At 44.5% G+C, this 20,112-nt stretch overlaps 1 protein-coding gene across 1 annotated transcript in view; it reads left to right on the top strand.

Annotated features, from left to right (window-relative positions):
* Positions 1-14,638: 14,638 nt before the first annotated feature.
* Positions 14,639-20,112, top strand: part of frmpd3 (FERM and PDZ domain containing 3) — a 46,189-nt gene continuing 40,715 nt past the window's right edge. The window contains exon 1 of the mRNA XM_066715350.1: positions 14,639-14,769. Coding sequence (XP_066571447.1) covers positions 14,646-14,769 — 124 coding nt within the window. The 5' untranslated portion in view covers positions 14,639-14,645. The remainder of the gene's footprint in view (positions 14,770-20,112) is intronic.

Below are 20,112 nucleotides of genomic sequence, written 5' to 3'. Positions count from 1 at the left end.
CCCCCAAACGTAAAGTTTCATCTGTTTCTATGGAAGCACCCTGAATCGTATTAAATGCACTGTTTCTAAAACATGTAAATAGTAACGTTAATTCACTTACTCACACATCCATGCGAAGTCGGTGAAAGGCCTGTCCTTTTTTCCGATGGCGTGGGCATTTCGAAAAAGTAGCTGCATCTTCTCCAACTCAGACGTCTTCAATAAAGCGAGGCTTCTCCCAGCAAGGCTCTCTTCAATACGACCTGTCTTGGCAGTTTCAATGCTAAGGCTCTCCTGATGACTTAGGGAACTCTCATGGTGCTTTACTGCCTCGACTTTAAAATTATTAGTTCCCACCACGAAATTGTTCGTTTTGTTTTTTTCTTTCGCGCAGATGCGGCAATCCTGACAAAACATGACGACATTTTCATGATCAAACACAAGCCATTCACGACCCGTCAGCCATTTGGCATTAAATTTTCTTTTCTTCGTTTCTCTGTCTTCATCCCCTGGCTCGTTCCTCTTCTCGCCCCCAGAAGTCTGTCCCAACCACCACCGCATTTAGTTTAATCTTAACTTTACTTTACTAGCTAACTCCCTGCTCTTTCAGTCTATGCTGCTGCTCCGGCTCCGTTCGCTCTTATTCTTCCTCGTGTTTTCTGGTGGACGCTCCGTTCGTTTCCATGGTTTCTCGTGCTGGTTTCACTGCAAACTGCGCGCAGCCAACGGGCGTATGAAACGTCATCACGTAGCATTACGGCACAGTGTTCATGGGAAATGTAGGAAGTACTGCCAGGAGGATAAATGACCGAGAACAGAGACTTTTGTATCATGCATGTAATGCCTCATGCATCACCGGCCAAACTGGCTAGTAAGGTTTTATTAACTCCCGCCAAAATGAATTTTAACCCGCATTTGGCGGGTGTTAATTTAGAACCCTGGCTGTAGGTACATAGAGTTTTGGTGGTGGTTGTGTCTGAATGAGAAGAGAATTCATGAATTTTGAAAGATGTAGTCATTGAATGCATTTTGTGCCAAAGCAATGAAAAATGATCCATAGTTTAGCTCACATTAGACTGCTGTTGTGCTCACTGTCTAAAGAGTTTTGTAAAAGTGAACTCAGTATTGAGAAACGTGTCCTAGCGATTGTAAAAAAATTTAACAAGAACTGGGACACCAAGCTTTTTTTTTTTTTGGCAAAGGCTTATGTGTCTGTGTTTGTGTGTGTGTGTGTGTGTGTGTGTGTGTAAAGTTGGTTTCCTGTTAAAAAATATGGTGGAATTTATTTTTATTTTTTTATTTTTGTTTGTTTTTCACGGTTTCCAACAGGACTGTTCAATGGCAACATTACCAGAAAATGCTCTTTTTCTATTATGATTATAAAGGGATTTTGCGGATTTACAGCTTTGCTGTACATACAACAGAGGACTGAACCAACAATCCCATTCTCTGGCAAAACCATGCAAGAAATTTGTGTATAGCTCAAGCAAGACTGTCAAAAAAATAATAATGGAAAAACGTCATCTTGGCCTAATCCACTGGATGGTTTTAGCTGGAGTGTCTCAGTGCAGCCAGTAAATAGACTGACTGTCAATGGAAACACAAAGCCAAATAAATGTATTATTAGAACACACAGTAAATAACGAGAGAGCAAACATCTCTGGAGTGTATCTCTCTGTTATAGTTTGTTGGACCACCCTTAAACACACACACATACTCACACACAGGGGCGGGTTTGTCAATTTTGTGGCCCCAATCAAAGCTGGGTTCAGGAGCCCCTCCTCCTTTACCTGTCATTACCAATTTAGTGTTACCACACACCATAATCCATAATCCTATGTCATTATAAGGGTGGGCTACAGTACTGACAGTGCACTTGAACTAAGGTGTTAAAATAGTAGAGTGAAATACATTTTCTTACCTTCTAGTAGCTCTTGCTGCAGTCAGAATCTAACCATCCTGGCTTTGGCATCATCAGATGATTCCTTTGCAGTGTTACTTTTATAGAAACTAGTGAGCTTCTCTAGTCAAGTTTTGGATTCTTTTAGCTTCTTTCATTTCTGCTAGGATATGTGCACTTCATTTTTCTAGCTTTCACTATCTGAAGGCTGGCTGGCCTAGGTACGGTAGCTCAAATGTGTCATGAATGAAATTACAGTTATTTGGAATTTACAGTTGAAATTCCAATTCTTTTCTGCATGATGTCACTAAGCCCCACTCCCACCTGTGTATAATTGCCGCAGCCCAGCACATCTCCAAAAAGTTCCTGCGAGAGCCTAGCTGTGGCCGTGAGACAAAAGAGATGATGCAGAGATCAAGAGGGACATTTTATGCTGAATGAAAATGACTACTGCCCCCTTGTTAGTGGAGGTGAATGATAATGATAGTCAATCAGAATAGCCGAGCTGAAAAACAACAGCATGTATAGTGTGGCAGCAGGAACATTCATGCTGCGTCTGCGCAGCACAGGGGCATCCTACTCAACTGAACAGTACAGAGCAGAGAGCTCCACTGTGCTGACAACTTAAAATGTCGTACAAATGAACTATATGCACCACGGGGCGCAGGAACAAACTCATGCACCACCCGCGGAACACAGGAGCAGTTGACGCCTGCTGATTAGACCAGATAATGCAGGACAACATTAGCTCTGCTGTGCTGACAAATTAACTATGTACACAGCGGAACACGAGAGCCAGCTCAAGTGCTTACCGCTGAGGACAGCAGCAGTGGTCTCTTGGTCTATGGCACACAGCCAGAGCGGGCCACAGACCTGCTGACCATGGAACTATATACACAGCGAGGCAGTGAGAACAACTCGAGTGGCATCAGCTGGGAACAGCGGCAGTGAGCTCCAGTCTACACAAGCTAGAGTGGAGCCACAGTCCTGCCGTTTACCCGTTATATATACATAGCGGGGTACAGGCCAGACGCCTGCACCACCGCAGCACAATGCAATAATGAACTAACTATATACAGGGCGGCCTCATGACAGACCCTGGGAACACATCGAAGGGCTGTCAGCAAGTCCAGGAGCAGCTTGCATGGGTGCTCGACTGGAAGGCATAGTCCGGAAGGGAAAGACACGGTTCAAACAGATCCATCGGGATGCGCTTAACAGGGGCAGACTGGGAGAGGAAATCAGGAGCCAGAGCCTGTGGGCTACTGGGGCTTGACTGCAGCCAACACTGGGTTCCCAATTGGAAGGGACCATTCCCATCACATCACAAATGTAAGCGGCGGGGTCACGGTGAACTCGTAGCCCATGGTAATAGTGTCCACAATGCAATGCAAGAGGTGCTGCTTTGAAAGTGCCTGGCCATGTGTCCGCGCTCCATAAGACACAAACAATTGGTCTGAGCGCCTTAGTGAGTTCTAAATAACACCTGAGGGCCCTCACAGGGCAGAGCAGGTGAAGCCATCTCTCTTGTTCTGAAAAAAAGGGAGGAGGATGGAAAACCATCAGCTCAATAGGCCTGTTGACATGAAATGGAGACAGCACTTTCAGGAGGAATGCAGGGTTAGGCCATAGCATGACCCTGTATCCATCTCCCACAAAACAGACGATGGGTGTACGGACAGTGCGTGTAACTCGCTCACACGTTTTGCCAGGTGATTGCCAGCAAAAATGTAGTCTTAAGTGACACTAGCTTCAGCTCAGCTGAGTTCAGTGACTCAAATGGGACTTGGGAAAGTGTATCCAGCACTACAGCAAGGCGCTATGCGGGCAGTGAAGGGGTGCGAGGAGACCGTAGCCATCAAGCTCCCTTCAGAAACTGAGCAGCCAGGAAATGAGACCCAGGCGGCTCGCCATCAGTGCAAACATGACATGCGGAGATGGCCGCCAGATACACTACACTTTGAACATGGTTGGGGGCCTGCCTTGGTCCAACAGCTCCTGTAAAAATCCCCTCCCAAATCCCCTCTGTCTATTGCCCTCATCCGGAGACGGGGCAGAGAGGCTCCCCTCAGAGTCCAGTGGCGTGGTGTGGGCTGGCGTTGGAAACTCATGACGTTGGGGTGGTTAGGGCCAGGGCTGCTGTTTGAGCTGCCTGTGCAGACAGGAGGGTCCATCGTAGATCTGGTCCATCCTGCTGTTTAGAGCCAGGATGGAACCTCCTGCACAGATGCCTCACCGGGGAGGGAGCCAGTGGTGGTGAGGCAGAGAAGGAGGGGGCCCGGCTGCCGCAGCAGGAGGCAAAGGGGCTCTATTGTTGCTCACTGGAGAGTGGGATTGCTGGACATGATGGCGGGGGCGTCCTGAGCGGGACTGGGTCTCCAGTCGGAAGTGGAAGTGGAGCGCCTAGCGGGACTGGCCACTGTAAGCGCGTCTCCACTTGGCAACTGTACGTTGGGTTCAACACTGTAGCAACAAACCTCAATAAAACCTCGCTGCTGGACAGAACATTGTGTATCCAGACCCCAGAGTGTGGGATACAAGCGCCACATAAGCCCATAGGCTTATCCGCACTTATCTGCACTTATCAGCTTTTACAATCTAGGATGTAAACACTTGTGTAAATTCTAAATTTGTAAAATGTATTTGTAAAAGCCGGACACAATGACCGCAGAGAGTCCCAGGGTTCCGGCGGTGTCCGGGCTTTTATTAGTGGTCCAACAAGGAAGAACAAAAAAAAGGGAATCAAGACAAAACAGTCACACAAAAGATCCCACAAACAGGGTGCTCCGGGCCAGTGCCAGTCCTCCTTCTCAGTGGTTAGCTCCCTCACTCAGGGAATGAGAGAGATCAAGTAGAGGAAGCACAGCTGGTGCTGACGACACAATCGCCTCAGTGCTGATTGCCTGCAGCCATGAGCTCACAGACTGTCTGCGAGGCAGCGGACAAGACGGCTGCAGCACATGAGCACCTATTTAGCGTGCGTCAGCAGCAGCCATGCAGTGACAGACGACGTCCTGTCACAGTATTATGGCTTGAACTCCACTGTATTATTGCACCTTGTAATGCTCTTATATTTTGTAAGTCGCCCTGGACAAGGGCATCTGCTAATAAATAAATAAATAATAATAATAATAATAATAAATAATAACCGGGGGTTCCAGGGACACCGGGTGATTCGGGGTCCGGGGGCTGAGGGTAGTAGGCCACCAGCCGAAGCGGGCCCTAGAACCGCGGCTGCACACATGGATGGTGGACCGCAGGAGAGCTCACTCACAGAAAGCTGAGAGAGCATTCACCGGGGAGAGAGTTCAAGAGTTTAGGAGATACTGAAAGCATGATCACCACTGGATTGTTATTATTATTGTCATGTCTCAGGGAGCACTAAATTAATAACTGAAATAAACAAAAACTAAGGGAGACAGGGGATAACAAAAGGATACCACGATACTTTTATGTATGTCAGTATGCCATTATGCCAATAATAACTGTAAAGCATAAGAAAGACACTCTCGTTAATTCCTTGCAATGTGTCTGTACTTTACTTTACCATGTTATGCATGTGTACAAATAGTGTGAATGATTGTGAAGGTGTTCTGACATTAACAGTTCAGCATACGAGCGATAACTTCCTGTATGTCTTAGTGGTCCTTGGTCAAGATGCTACTAAAGCGGATGTGCATGTTAGATATAGTCAATCATTGACGCTTCTGCGGTCACATGGAAACAACCCTGGGTTGTTTAAGGACATAGCCTTGGTTTAAAGCCTTCAGATTAGTCTGATTTTACCCAGCGGTTTAAAATGTGGAAGAGGAAAAACGATTATTTGTTTTGTTACCAAACATGAGAAAATAAGGATTTTGCTGCAACTTGCAATTCAGGCTGTACTACTACTATGCAGTAGGGGGCCCCTAGCCCTGTGGAGCCCCATGCAATTGCATGGTTTGCGTGTTGGGAAACCACGCAACTGCTAATGCATACACACCACACACTCACACAATTGTATAACGTGTTTTATGCTACCACAGCATTTTATCATATTTATGCTGCTTTACACTGTGTATGAAATATTCATAACTAAACAAGGGTATGTGAGTGTTTTACAAATTAATGTAACTTTTTAAGTAACTTTAAGTTAGTTTATGTTTATACATGTTTTGTACAAAATAGAACCCACTGGATGTTTTCTTTCATTAGACTGTGAGATAAGTGACACTCCTGAGTTCCTTGTGAACAACTTTTTTCTCCATACCTGTAGCATATCCAAGGTGTGGCCAAATGTGGCTGTCTCCCAATTCGCCAATACAGGATTGCATCATGCCCCATGCCATCACTTCATCAGCACTGCCATCCTCTACCCCATCCACTCATCATTTTGCCCTGTCGTCAGCATTCCCCCGCACCCCCTCAAATCTTCACTGCATCAGCAATAATACTCTTCTTTTAATAAATTATATATTTGTTTCTGGTGAACATTTTAATTTATTGAATGTATTTATTGTCTGTAATACTACTAAGTAAAACAGAAGAATGATTATATGAGTGGCAGTAGCTGTGTATATCGCTTAGTTCATGCAATTTGCACAGAATTTATAGTAATAAAATTAGTAATTGAAACAATGAAGGTACCACAATAAAATGATTGTTCCTGATGGCTCAATAAGCTCTGTCTCAGTGCTGAAGGACTGACATAAGCTACTTTCACTAGACAGTTGAACCCGGGTTGAAACACATGAATGTGAATCATAACCCATGTATTGTAGCGCAGGGCCAACGTGAATGCAAGCAGGGCTGAACTCAGGGGTCAATCACCGCAGGGTTGCACCGGGTCCACTCAACCCTGGATTATATGTTGTAGTGTGAAAATGCCTATACAGGTTGCACAGCCCAGTCAAGATAAAAGCAGTATCCTATGTACAGGGAATGGACAAAGGTACTGCAGCCAATATGTTCTTTTCAAAGCTTTGGCTGTGTAGCGCAAAAGCTGTGAGAGGAGTCTGATTAACGTAACACAATAAAAATAATAATAATGTTGAAATAAGTGTTTTTAACAGGGCTTTAGTGTGATATTATTGTTATTATTATTATTATTATTATTATTATTATTATTATTATTATTATTATTATTATTATTATACAATAAAGATCCTGCAAAATAGAAACATGCAGACTAATACTACAATAGTAGTAACAGTGACTTTGTTCTATGCTGTTAGTTATGACAGCAGGTGTTGATCAGCTAGGGCCCCCTGCCCCCACAGCTGTGTGTCTGTCCTCCCATCCTATCCCCTCTCCTCACACACCTCCAACCAGCATCACGGCTGTAACCATGGCAACCCTGACACCATCCCCCAATGCCCTTGAGATAAATATTTTGCTAGAACTCCTTTCTCCTCACGATGGGGATCATGCTGTCAGCCAGTCCCTTTATCCAACCTGTCAGCGCCCTCTCCCCTTTCTCTTCTGTCATTTTCCTATCTCCCAGCCCCTGCCTCTGTCTACCCTCTCCTCTCTCTCACTCCTCTTGCTCTCTCCCACATCTCTCTTATTCTTTGACCTTTTTCACAGACAGAGACCAGGGGGGCAGGGAGCTCTGACAATGGGAGATGTTCCACTAAGGAAAGAAAACAAAGGGAAACTGCTAGTAGGAAAGTCCTGAAGTGTTGGTAACTAATTTCCCGGAGTATAAGGAACAAGATCTTTGACCTAGAAGACACAGTGCTGGCGGGTGACTATGATGTTGTAGTGACCAAAACATGGTTTACAGAAAATGATGGGGATGAATACAAGTTGGAAGGATACACACAGTTTAGGACAGACAGGCAAAATTGAAGAGGGGGTGGGACAGCATTATATGCCAGAAATGACATTCAGGCTGAAGAGCTCAAATTAGATCCTAGTAACAAAACAGAATCTTTGTGGGTTAAACTTTTGAATGAAAGATCTAGAGGATTAGTGGTAGGAGTGTGTTACAGACCACCCAACTCTGATATTCAGCAAGATGTTGCATTGTACAGTGTAATCAGGACTGCATGAAGCAAAGATGTGGCTGTTATAATGGGGGATTTCAATTTCCCAAACATTGACTGGGAAAGCCCAATCGGGACTACAGAAGCAGAAATAGAAATGGTTGAGATGGTAAATGACTGCTTTCTAACTCAATTTGTCATGGAACCACCCAGAGAGAGCACATGCATTGACTTGATCTTTTCAAATGAACAAGATAGAGTCAGAGCGACACTAGTTAGAGAACCAATGGCAAATTATGATCACAATATGGTTAGCTTTGAAGCATTCTTTCAAAAAACAAGGACCAAGTCTAAAACAATGGTCTACAATTTTAGAAAAGCAAACCTTGAAGGTATGAGGTGACACTTAGAAGCGTTAGACTGGAGCACACTGGATACAGATTCTGTTGAAAATGGATGGATATATTTTAAGAATATACTACTTGAGGCTCAGGAGAAATGTATACCAAAACTTAGCAAATTGAGGACCAAAAAACATTGGCCAAAATGGTTTAATAGAAGTATGCAAAAAAATATCAAGAGAAAGAAAATGTTATATAATGCATACAAAAGGGATAGAGATGAAACTAAATACAAAAAATATGTTGAACTGCAAAGAGATCTTAAGAAAGGGATCAGTAAAGCAAAGAGGGAAATAGAAAGAAACATAGCTCTTGGAGCTAAAACTAATGCAAAGAGCTTTTTTCAATACTACAACAGCAAGAGGTCAATAAAGGAGGAAGCGAAACAGATAAAGGGCAAAAATGTCCTAGATTTAGTCTCGTCTGGATTGAACTAATCTAGTTTACGTAAAGAAGATAGAGCTACTTCAGGACTACACCTCCAAGGAGGCAGGTTTAACTTCAGATTAACACTGTTTGTGAATGGAGACATGGATTAACTCAATGAAGACCAACTGGTGCCACAGAGGCAAGATATTAAATTTATTAACAGAAGCTACCCATTGATTGATTTAGATTAAATCAATTTCTGGGGTGTCGGCCCACAACTGAATATTATCTAAGTCCCTTTGAATAACCTGTCCTGCCGAGATTGTATCTGCTAACTATCCCAGAGTCCAGATCATTAATATAGATTAGAAAAAGCAAAGGCCCTAGTACTGATCCCTGTGGAACTCCACTAACAACCTCACTCCAGTTAGAAGCAACTCCTCTAATCGACACCCTCTGTTTCCTATACATCAACCAGTTCAAAATCCATCTACTTACATTACCCTGAATGCCTACAGCTTCCAATTTGAGGATCAGTCTTTGGTGTGGAACCTTATCAAAAGCTTTTTTTAAATCGAAGTATATCATATCATATGCTTTCATCATATGATCTACAGCTTACTAATGAATTAGTAAGACATGATCTGCCTTGTCTAAACCCATGTCGACTATCTCCAAGAATATGGTTTTCATTAAGATGCTCCTCTATTTTCTGTCTAATCATTTTTTTAACGTCCCCTTTCTTGTGGATTGGTTTGACATTTGCTGTCTTCCAGTCAGTTGGCACATCCCCTGTTCTAAGCATCATTTGCAATATTTGAGTTAGCGGCCAATAAATAATATCCCTAATTTCTTTAAGTACTGTTGGAAATATACTATCTGGCCCAGGTGATTTGTTTGTTTTCAATTCTGCTAGTCCCTTTAGTAAATAGTCCTCATGTATCCTGATCTCTCTTAGGGTTTGACTGGACTGGTTGTTAACCTGTGGCATGTTATCAGTTTTTTCTTTTGTAAAACCTCTGTGCAATACTCATTTAGAGCATTTCCCACATCTTGTTCATTTTCCAAGGCACTTCCATTTTTGCCCTTTATCTGTTTCACTTCCTCCTTTATTGACCTCTTGCTGTTGTAGTATTGAAATAAACTCTTTGCATCAGTTTTAGCTCCAAGAGCTATGTTTCTTTCTATTTCCCCCTTTGCTTTCTTGATCCCTTTCTTAAGATCTCTTTGCAGTTCAAAATATTCATTGTATTTTGTTTTGTCTCTATCCCTTTTGTATGCGCTATACAACAATTTATTTCGCTTGATATTTTTTGCATACTTCTATTAAACCATTTTGGCCAATGTTTTTTGGTCCTCAATTTGCTAAGTTTTGGTATACATTTCTCCTGAGCCTCAAGTAGTATATTCTTAAAATATATCCATCCATTTTCAACAGAATCTGTATCCAGTGTGTTCCAGTCTAACTCTTCTAAGTGCCACCTCATACCTTCAAAGTTTGCTTTTCTAAATTTGTAGATAATTATTTTAGACTTGGTCCTTGTTTTTGAAATTATGCCTCAAAGCTAACCATATTGTGATCACAGTTTGACATTGGTTCTCCTACTAGTGTCCCTTTGACTCTATCTTGGTCATTTGAAAATTCTCTCATTAACCATGATGCACAAAGGTCCCAGAAAACAACGAATAAACCATTTGCTTATTAATTAGTTAACATGAATAAGCAATGGTCAGTAAATATATCAATATTTAAATGTATGTTAACAAAGGTACTTAATGTTATTTCATATGATCATTACATTTGTCGTGGAAAGTCTGATGACATCTAAATGAGTAATGCTTATTCTTGTTAACTAAGTAATTTGTTTGTGTTAGTTACTACCTCAGAATATTTAGACATGAAGAAAGACAAACCTTTAAATTCTTCCACTGGACCTTTTAGGAGGGACAGATGTCATGTAAGAAACTCAACATGTATGCACATATCCTCTTCAATACTATCAATCCCTGAAAGTGATTTTATAAGCTGCAGGACATGAATATCAACCTGGCAATGTGATACGGGATACTGGATTTCCTGAGGTATAGAACTCAATCTGTCAAAGTGAATAATCTAAGATCTTGCCCTCTAACCCTTACTACTGGAGCACCTCAGGGCTTTGTTTTGTCTCCCCTTCTTTTCTCATTATTTACGAATCAATTAATTTTTTAGTCACAGTTTTCACGTACAACAATGACACCACTATAATTGGTTTGATTTCCATAGAAAATAAAATTCAGTATAGTCAGTAGGTGGCTGTATAATGACCTCCTTCTTAACACCTAAAAAACCAAGGAAATAGTTATAGACTTCCAGAAAAAAAGGAATCCCAATCATCTCCACTCATTATAAAAACTGTTTATTTTCTACAGTAGTTAGAATATTAAACTGTTAGTTTATATTTCTATTGAAAATGTATATTGTTTGTGGGTTAATGTTGATGAGTTATGTTGTGTATGTATGATGGGAAGTTGTTTGTTTAGCACCGGTTTTCTTTCTATTCAGAGCTGTTCTGAACCCAAATACTACCAACCTCAGTTGTGTGGCAATAAAGAAAGAATCTTGAATCTAAGCAATGACACACAAACTGAAATAATGCAAATGAAGAGGGTTCTAACCTAAAGTTGTGGTATTGTTCGTGTTATGGTGTAATCATCAGCATTGAATCAATTTCAGATGTCTCTTCATGCATGTTTCTTTGTATATTGAATAGCCAAATTGTGTTGTTTTTATCTGTTATGGGGTGGTTTGACACTATTTGCTTTAATAGAGTTTTTTCACACTCACTGAAATTATTAGAGTGCGTTCTCTTCTCATGTTCCATTGTTCTGTCTGTGTCTCCTGCGCTGATTCCACGAAATGATATATGTTTTGTAGTCCATTCATGGTTTAATGAGCAATTGTAGGCATGAGCTATGTGCACACATTTAAATTAATTGGGACATGGCCAGGTGTAATCACATTAAACTTAGATAAGCACTCCATAGTCAAGAAGTAACTAATCCAAAATTAACCAATATTATCTATTCTAGCTTAAGACCTATTCCTGTCCTGGAAACTGGCCCTTAGACTTCGAATCCTGAGCAGTGCCTGTGTGTGGCATGCTGGGAATGTTACCTAACATCTAATTAAGTTGTAGGGAAAAAAAAAGATCGTCTTTTTCGTAGTTAGTTACATTTTAAAATAATCACAGATCAACATACCTTTACCTAACATGTATTGATTCTAGGATACAGATATGACATGTATAGTAACAATTGCATTAGACAGTAAAGGAAATACCAGCATTTACAGTAGTACAAAGAAGATTGCTTACCTGATCATTCATATCCTATTTCTACTAGTAACTTAACATTTCCAACTTAAATTAACACGGTTTTAGTTTATTTTCATATACCAGTTTATATAACATAATATAAAATACACCGATCAGCCATAACATTATGACCACCTGCCTAATATTATGTAGGTCCCCCTTTTGCTGCCAAAACAGCCCTGACCGTCATGGCATGGACTCCACTAGACCTGGTGTGCTGTGGTATCTGGCACCAAGACTGTCACGATTTCCCTCGGGGAGCTCGGGAACAGAGGACCCAAGTGCAGGCCTTGGCGGGGCCCCTAGTGGGGATAGAGGGGGAGTGCTAGGGGACCATGACAAAGACGTTAGCAGCAGATCCTTTAAGTCCTGTAAGTTGCGAGGTGAGGCCTCCATGGATCGGACTTTGTCTGTTTGTCCAGCACATCCCACAGATGCTCGATTGGATTGAGATCTGGATGCCACGTCAACACCTTGAACTCATGATTTATCAGACCAGGCCACCTTCTTCCATTGCTCTGTGGTCCAGTTCTGATGCTCACATGCCCATTGTAGACACTTTCGGCAGTGGACAGGGGTCAGCATGGGCACCCTGACTGGTCGGCGGTTACGCAGCCCCATACACAACAAACTGCGATGCACTGTGTGTTCTGACACCTTTCTATCATAACCAGCATTAACTTTTTCAGCAATTTGAGCTACACTAGCTCATCTGTTGGATCAGAGGGGCAGGGAGTGATTTAAAACACTGCTGTAAACCAAGGTTTGCTCCCTCTCCCTCTCCATCTCCCTCTCTCTCTGTCTCTTTATCTATCTGTCTAGCATGTCAAAGAACACCCTGTTTCTGCCCATCACCCATCCCCCTCATACTCCACCATGGCATCATGCCCTCTCCCTGCACCCTCAGCAATTGGAAGAAATCAGTGACACTTCAGATTGATTGGCACTTGAGAACCATGCAAACCTGCCATTATCCCTGAAAGCCATTACAAACATAATGCTAATGATAGCTGGAACACGGTCTTCTCTCTCTTTGTCTCTTTTCTTTCCTCATTCTTTCTCCCCCTTTTTCTGTCTCCACTGTGTCTGTGTACTCTCTCTCTCTGTCAATGCATTGTCTCAGTTCTTCCTTTATTTCCCAGCCTCTGCTGCTCCCTGTGAATCACCCCCCCCCCTCTCTCTCTCTCTATCAGTTATGCACTCTCGCTCTCCAGTGCCATGAAACAATTTAACATTAGAAAGGACACACTGGTTCTATATTATTGTTCTGACTATTCAGCTGCACTTTAATCAAAGCTGCCATTAGTGTGTGCTGAATAGTGTTTGTGCTGATTGAAGTGGTCTTATGCATGAAAATATCCCTGTGTAGGCTACTTAAAAAAAAAAAAATCCATGTAAAAAAAATCAAATCAAATAGCTCCTTCTCTCTCTGACTATTTCACTCTCTCTTTGTCACTCCTGAAACATTTCAAGTGCTTTTCAGTAGGAGGTCTTGGCAAGGGCAGTGAGGCAGGGAAGCAGTTCGTTCACAAAACTACAAGCGCTCATTCACACCGAGGCTCTGGGGTTAGAACAAGATGTTCGAAACAGAAACACAACTCCAGTGCTACAGCTGCTCTCTGCATAATGAAGTGCATGCCAGCAGGGCTGCAGCTAATAATACAACAAGAATGCCCACCTTTCTCGTCATCTATAGACAGGGTATGTTAAGGGCTGCTTTCTACCCTAGATACAGAGCTGACGTAGACTCGTACACTTAAAAAAAAAATGTGTTTCTCAGACTTTCATTTTTGTTTTGCTGTTCAGCTATGCGATCAATTTGCCGTGTTCACTGTGTTCTTTATGGTTCTTTTCTTCATGTGTCTCATGGTGTGCAAACCACCCCTGTGTCCTGCAGTGTGAGTGGCCATCGCTCACCCCTGCCTCTCAACTCTCTCTCTCCTGGGAGCAAGCCATGATTGACCTTCTTACTTCTCACCCTCCCTCTCACAATCCCTCTCTCTCTCTCTCTCTCATTCACTCTCTCCAATCTCTTTTTGTTTCTCTCCCAGGTGAATGATTGCAAGACAGCAGGCAGCCCCCCCAGTGAGACAGCGCCCTCCCCTTGTCGCTCTGCTCAGGGGATGGCCCAGCTGCAGGATGGACAGTCAGACGCATGTGGAAGGTATGCCTCTCCACTGAGTTAGCAGGAGCTCCGTTGAGGGGCCCTCGCAACAACCAAACTACCCCCCGGATCAGGCAGCACAGAAAGCTCTTGACACTGTACAGCATTTGGTAGGGGTGATGCTGTTATTGCTGGTTGTAGACATGATACACACAAACAGAAATGGACCTTGATTGCAGTAATGCAGTTTGGAGGGTGTTGATGGTTGTAATTTAATTTTGTTTGATATGCTTGTACTACTGTTTTCAAAGTAATTAATCTCAGAATATTATAATTATTATAATTATTGTTATAGTCATAGTTTGGGTTGAACAGTATAGTAGGGGTGAATGGGAAGGGCTTTCCATGAGAATATCACTGTCCTGGAGGTTCAGTTGGGGTACACTGTGGTCCCATTCCACCTGTTCCTCTTCATCCCAAATTATGGTTCATTCCTCTGTGCCTGACAATGGTTCTAACGGCCCTGTGGATTACCGCAGCCCTGCAACCCCAGAGGAGGTGTCTGATGGTATGGACAGTGCTAGCCTGACTCCTGGCACAGCTCGACAAGTCTCCCTTCAGCGCCACCCCAGCCACGGATTCGGTTTCGTCGCTGGCAGTGAACGGCCCGTCATTGTGCGCTCTGTCTCCCCAGGTAGGGCAGGGGTCAGATGGTTAGGGGGTCAAGGGTCAGAGGTCTTGGTCAGATGGCAGACCTTCGCTTCCTCTTTGAGGAACCTACAAGCTCTGGCCCCTCCCTATTCTATTCCATGAAATCGATGAGTGGAAATTCCCTGTTTTGTTGTCTTTCTTTATTTTGAGGAGATGAAAAACTAGAAACACATTCTTGCCAACATCAGATATTGTTTATAGATGTTTTTTATTTCCCTTTTAGTTTCCGCTCTTCTGCCTGGTTGTAGATGTTAGTAACTCCCGTAGGCCAGACCATACAGTTAGGTCCATAAATATTTGGAAAGTGACACAATTGACATAATTTTGGCTCTGTATGTCACCACATGGATTTGAAAGGAAACAATCAATATGCCCTTTAAATCTAGACTTTCATCTTTAATGTGAGGGTAGTTACATTCAAATTGGGTGAACGGTGTAGGAATTACACCCATGTTTATATGTGGTCCCCCCAATTCTACGGGCTCAAAAGTAATTGGACAAACTTACATGATCATTAATTCAATTGTGAGTTTCAATACTTGGTTGCAAATCCTTTGCATTCAATGACTGCCTGAAGTCTGGAACCCATAGACATCTGCAGATGTTGGGTTTCTTCCCTGGAGATGCTCTGACAAGCCTGCACTGCAGCTGTCTTTAGTTTCTGCTTGTTCTTGGGGCGTTTTGCCTTCAGTTTTGCCTGCAGCAAGTGAAATGCATGCTCAATTGGATTCAGGTCAGGTGATTGACTTGGCCATTGCAGAACATTCCACTTTTTTGCTTTAAAAAAGTCTTGGGTTGCTTTCGCAGTATGCTTCTGGTCATTGCCCATCTGCACTGTGAAGCACCGTCCAATGAGTTCTGAAGCATTTGGATGAATCTGAGCAGATAGCCCTAAACACTTCAGAATTCATCCTGCTGCTTTTGTCAGCAGTCACATCATCAATAAATACAAGGGAACCAGTTCCCTTGACAGCCATACATGCCCATGCCATAACATGCTTCACAGATGAGGTGGTATGCTTCGGATCATGAGCAGTTCCTTCCCTTCTCCATACTCTTCTCTTCCCATCATTCTGGTACAAGTTGATCTTTGTCTCATCTGTCCATAGGATGTTGTTCCAGAACTGTACAGGGTTCTTTAGATGTTTTTTGGCAAACTCTAATCTGGTCTTCCTGTTTCCTGTTTACATCTTGTGGTAAACCCTCTGTATTTACTCTGGTGAAGTCTTATCTTAATTGTTGACTTTGACACAGATACGCCTACCTCCTAGAGGGTGTTCTTGATCTGGCAAACTGTTGTGAAGGGGTTTTTCTTCAGGGAAATAATTCTTCTGTCATCCACCACAGTTGTTTTCCATGATCTTCTGTGCCTTTTGGTGTTCCTGAGCTCACCAGTGTGTTCTTTCTTTTTAAGAATGTTCCATATAGTTGATTTGGCAACACCTAATGTTTTTGCTATCTCTCTGATTGGTTTGTTTTTATGTCTAAGGCAAAACTGAAGGCAAAATGCAAAAAGAACAAGCAGGAACTAAAGACAGCTGCAGTACAGGCCTGGTAGAGCATCACCAGGGAAGAAACCCAGCAATTGGTGATGTCTATGGGTTCCAGACTTCAGGCAATCATTGACTGCAAAGGATTTGCAACCAAGTATTGAAACTTACAATTTAATTCATGATTATGTTAGTTTGTCCAAATACTTTTGAGCCCCTAAAATTGGGGTGACCACATATAAACATGGGTGTAATTCTTACACTGTTCACCCAGTTTGGATGTAACTACCCTCAAATTAAAGATGAAAGTCTACACTTAAATCATATCTGGATTGTTTCCTTTCAAATCCATTGTGGTGGTGTAAAGAGCCAAAATGATGACAATTGTGTCACTGTCCAAATATTTATGTACCTTACTGTATCTGCTCTAGTCGTTTCAAAGGGTTTTGTGACAATGCACTCAGAGGAACGGCACTGATAATTCTTGGCATCAAGGGCTGTATTCATAAATGTTCCTGTAGAACCACATTCAGTTTATACATGACTTTTTCACAGTAAATTGTTGTCATGTTGATTTTACATTCCTCAGTAGGCTGATTATATAGAGTGTTATTTGTATTTTACATTTTCTTCACATAAAATTGTTTACATAATTTCAATTTTCATTGCAAAACAAAACTAAAAACTTAAATTCCAATAAATCAAGGAAAAACTAGATAATCACAAGATACTTTCAGAGATGCAAATTAGAGGCTCTTTCAGTCCTGGTGGTGTTCTTTCTCTGCTTTCCTGTGCTGTTTCTCAACAGACCAGCTCTTGTCACTGGTGTAACTAACTCGCCTCTCTGCAGGCTGAGGTTCACTGTGTTGGTGCCATCACAGTATGTGGATGTTCTCCAGGCACCGACATCTCAGTGGTCTCACAAACCTGCAGAGAGAGAAAAAGGCAAAGCCAGTCCGGGTGCACATGGAAAGCTACACTCAAAGCATCTGTACTATTGAAACCAGTAGGTCTAGGCTGGGCTTTGCTCCCCTGGAGGCAGGGAGAAGTGGGGGTCCAAGGATTCCCGGACCCAGCATGTCCTGAAGAGTGCCTTTCAGCTCCCCCCCTCCACACTCTCATAGAACAGGATTTTATGGTTTTCGTTGTATACAGGTCTAAGACTTTCTTGACTGTGGGGGAGCGCCTGATCTAATGTACCCTTCAGCTGCAACGGTTCCGGGACTTGCCTTCTCACCACCGTCCCGTTGCTGCCGGAGGGGGGGGGGGGGCGCTCTCATCTGTGAGACAGTCTCCTTCACAATGTCTCCTTCAGACCTTTGTCATGTGGTTACCTTTACAATTCCCACAGATCACCACTGTGAAATCTGCCACAACGTGGTCTTGGGATTGACATCGCTTGCAAAGCTTTGGCATCCCATCATAGTAGACCAGCCCTCTGACTTCCCCTATCTGTATTGTACTGGGGAGGTGGCAGACCTTCTCCGGGATCTCAGCGCTCCTTCTTAACCGGATCTGGCATTGCCACCCCCTCCTCCCCCCACATACCCCGTCCTTATCCAACATCTTCCACATTCGTGTAGAGAGCTCACTGAACCTCAAGAGCCAGACTTCTACGTCCTTGTCAGAGACCGTCTCACAGAAAAACTGCAGTTATCTTTCAAGTCGGAAGCACTGCCCATGCGGGAGAGGGGTTTCTGCACACTTCCGTAGGAACCCGATCGAAACGTCACTCTATCAAAGCTGCCATTGGCCCCTGCGCTCGTCACTCAAAACAGGTCCCTTCCCACTTCCTGTTCTATAAAACGTGACGTCAGCGCAGGTTCATCCTCTTTTGCCTCTTCACTGGACTCAGGAACGTAAGCTCTCTGTGTCCGTGTTTGTAATAAACATTCAAACTGCGTATTTCAGCTGGCTGGCTCACTTCACAGTGTTGTTAAACACCGTTTTTTTGTCCACAGGGCTTTTTCCTCCACAGCAGGGGCGCTAGCAGCGGCAGAAAAATCCATGGCCCGGCTGCCGGGTGGAGACGCACTTACAGCGGCGGGCCCGCTAGGCTCTCCACTTGTTGCAGAGGCATTCCAGTTGTTGTGTGCCCCCGGTGCAAACACTGACTGGCGCCTCTGTTGCACGTTTCCCTGTGCACGTGCCTCTCCCTCTCGCCCCCGCCAACTGTGCCTCTTGCGGCCACTGCACCTTGCCCGCCTGGAGTGGGGAAGTCTTATGCCCCGTCTGTCTGGGCACTGACAGCCGGCGCGATTTGGCCGCCGTCTTACCGGGCGCCACCGCACTCGCTGCTGTGCCCGGCAATTCCCCACTCTGGCGAGTGACGGGGGGCCTCGGGGGTGCAAGATCTCCGCCTCTCCCCGAGCCCCTCCATCTCCTTCTCCAGGATGGTAGTACTGGGGACAGCCGTGCCTCCTGCGTGGCTGTCCCCAACAGCCCCCACCCTAGCCAGGAGAGGGGAGGCTTATGCCAGGACCACGCGACCTCGCCTCCCCCTACAGGCAGTGTCGCGTCACGGAGACACTGCTCCAAAGGGCGTATGAGGCTGGAGCCGAGCGTTCGAGTTTGCTGTTCTCCCCTTCGGCCTGTCGTTGGCGCCACGTACTTTTTCCAAGTGCATGTACATCGTGTTAGCCCCCTTGCATTGCCAGGGGGTCCGCGTCCTCAATTATCTAGACGACTGGCTGGTTTGTTCTCACTCAAGGGAGCAGGTTCGGATACACACAAACCTGATTTTAGGCCGCCTCTCCAAATTGGGCCTTCAGGTCAATCGAGAGAAGAGACGCCTGACGCCAACTCAGCAGGCAAAGTTCCTCGGACTGTGCCTCGATTTTGTTGCCATGCTCGCCACGCTGGCACCAGAGAGAGTTGCCTCAATACACACGTGTCTCTTCCTCTTCCAGTTGAGAGCTCATGTCAGGGTGTCCCTTTGCCAGAGGCTGCTGGGCTTCCTAGCGGCTGCATCACAGACCCTCCCCCTCAGCCTCCTCCAGTTGAGGCCATTGCCGTGCTGGTTCAGGTCTCTCAGGATGCACCCTCGCCACGATCGAGCACGCCGAGTCATAGTCACTCCGGCGTGCTGGAAGGTGCTCTGTTGGTGCTGGAGCCCCCACAATTTGACCCTCGGTGTGCCCCTGGGGCCAGTTTACCACCGAGCAGTCATGACGACAGACGCCTCCAAGCAGGGTTGGGGAGCAGTCTGCGACGGACGTGGAGTCCGAGTCAGGTGGACGGAGCCCGCACGGGCCCTCCATATCAACATCCTGGAGTTACAAGCAGTACTCCTTGTACTCCAAGTACTCCTTGGACTGTCTTGGATTCTGGTTCGCAGACCTGATCGCCCTCCTCCACGGAGAGCCTTGGCAGCTCCCAGTGAGAGCGGACTTGTTGTCCCAGGTGCAGGGCACGCTTTGGCACCCCAATCTGGGCCTCCTCCAGCTCTGGGCCTGGCCCCTGAGCGGGAGCGGTTGATTACCTGGGGTCTGTCAGACGCAGTAGTTGCCACTATTCAGTCGGCGAGAGCTCCCTCTACGAGGTCGCAGTATTCCTACCGCTGGCGGACATTTAGCACCTGGTGCCAAGATGGCAGTCAAGACCTAATTAATTGCCCCATCGGGGTCATATTGCAATTTCTACAAGAGCTGTTGGACTAGGGCAAGTCCCCATCCACGCTCAAAGTGTATCTGGTGGCCATCTCCGCATGTCATGTCCGGATTGATGGCGAGCCTCCTGGGTCTCATTTTCTGGCTGTGCAGTTTTTAAAGGGAGCTCGACGGCTACGGCCTCCTTGAACCCTTTCACTGCCCGCATGGTGCCTTGATGTAGTGCTG

The sequence above is a fragment of the Amia ocellicauda genome, chromosome 10 (genome assembly GCF_036373705.1).
Source record: "Amia ocellicauda isolate fAmiCal2 chromosome 10, fAmiCal2.hap1, whole genome shotgun sequence".
Taxonomy (NCBI): Eukaryota; Metazoa; Chordata; class Actinopteri; order Amiiformes; family Amiidae; genus Amia; species Amia ocellicauda.
This window is presented reverse-complemented; position numbering and strand designations above follow the sequence as displayed.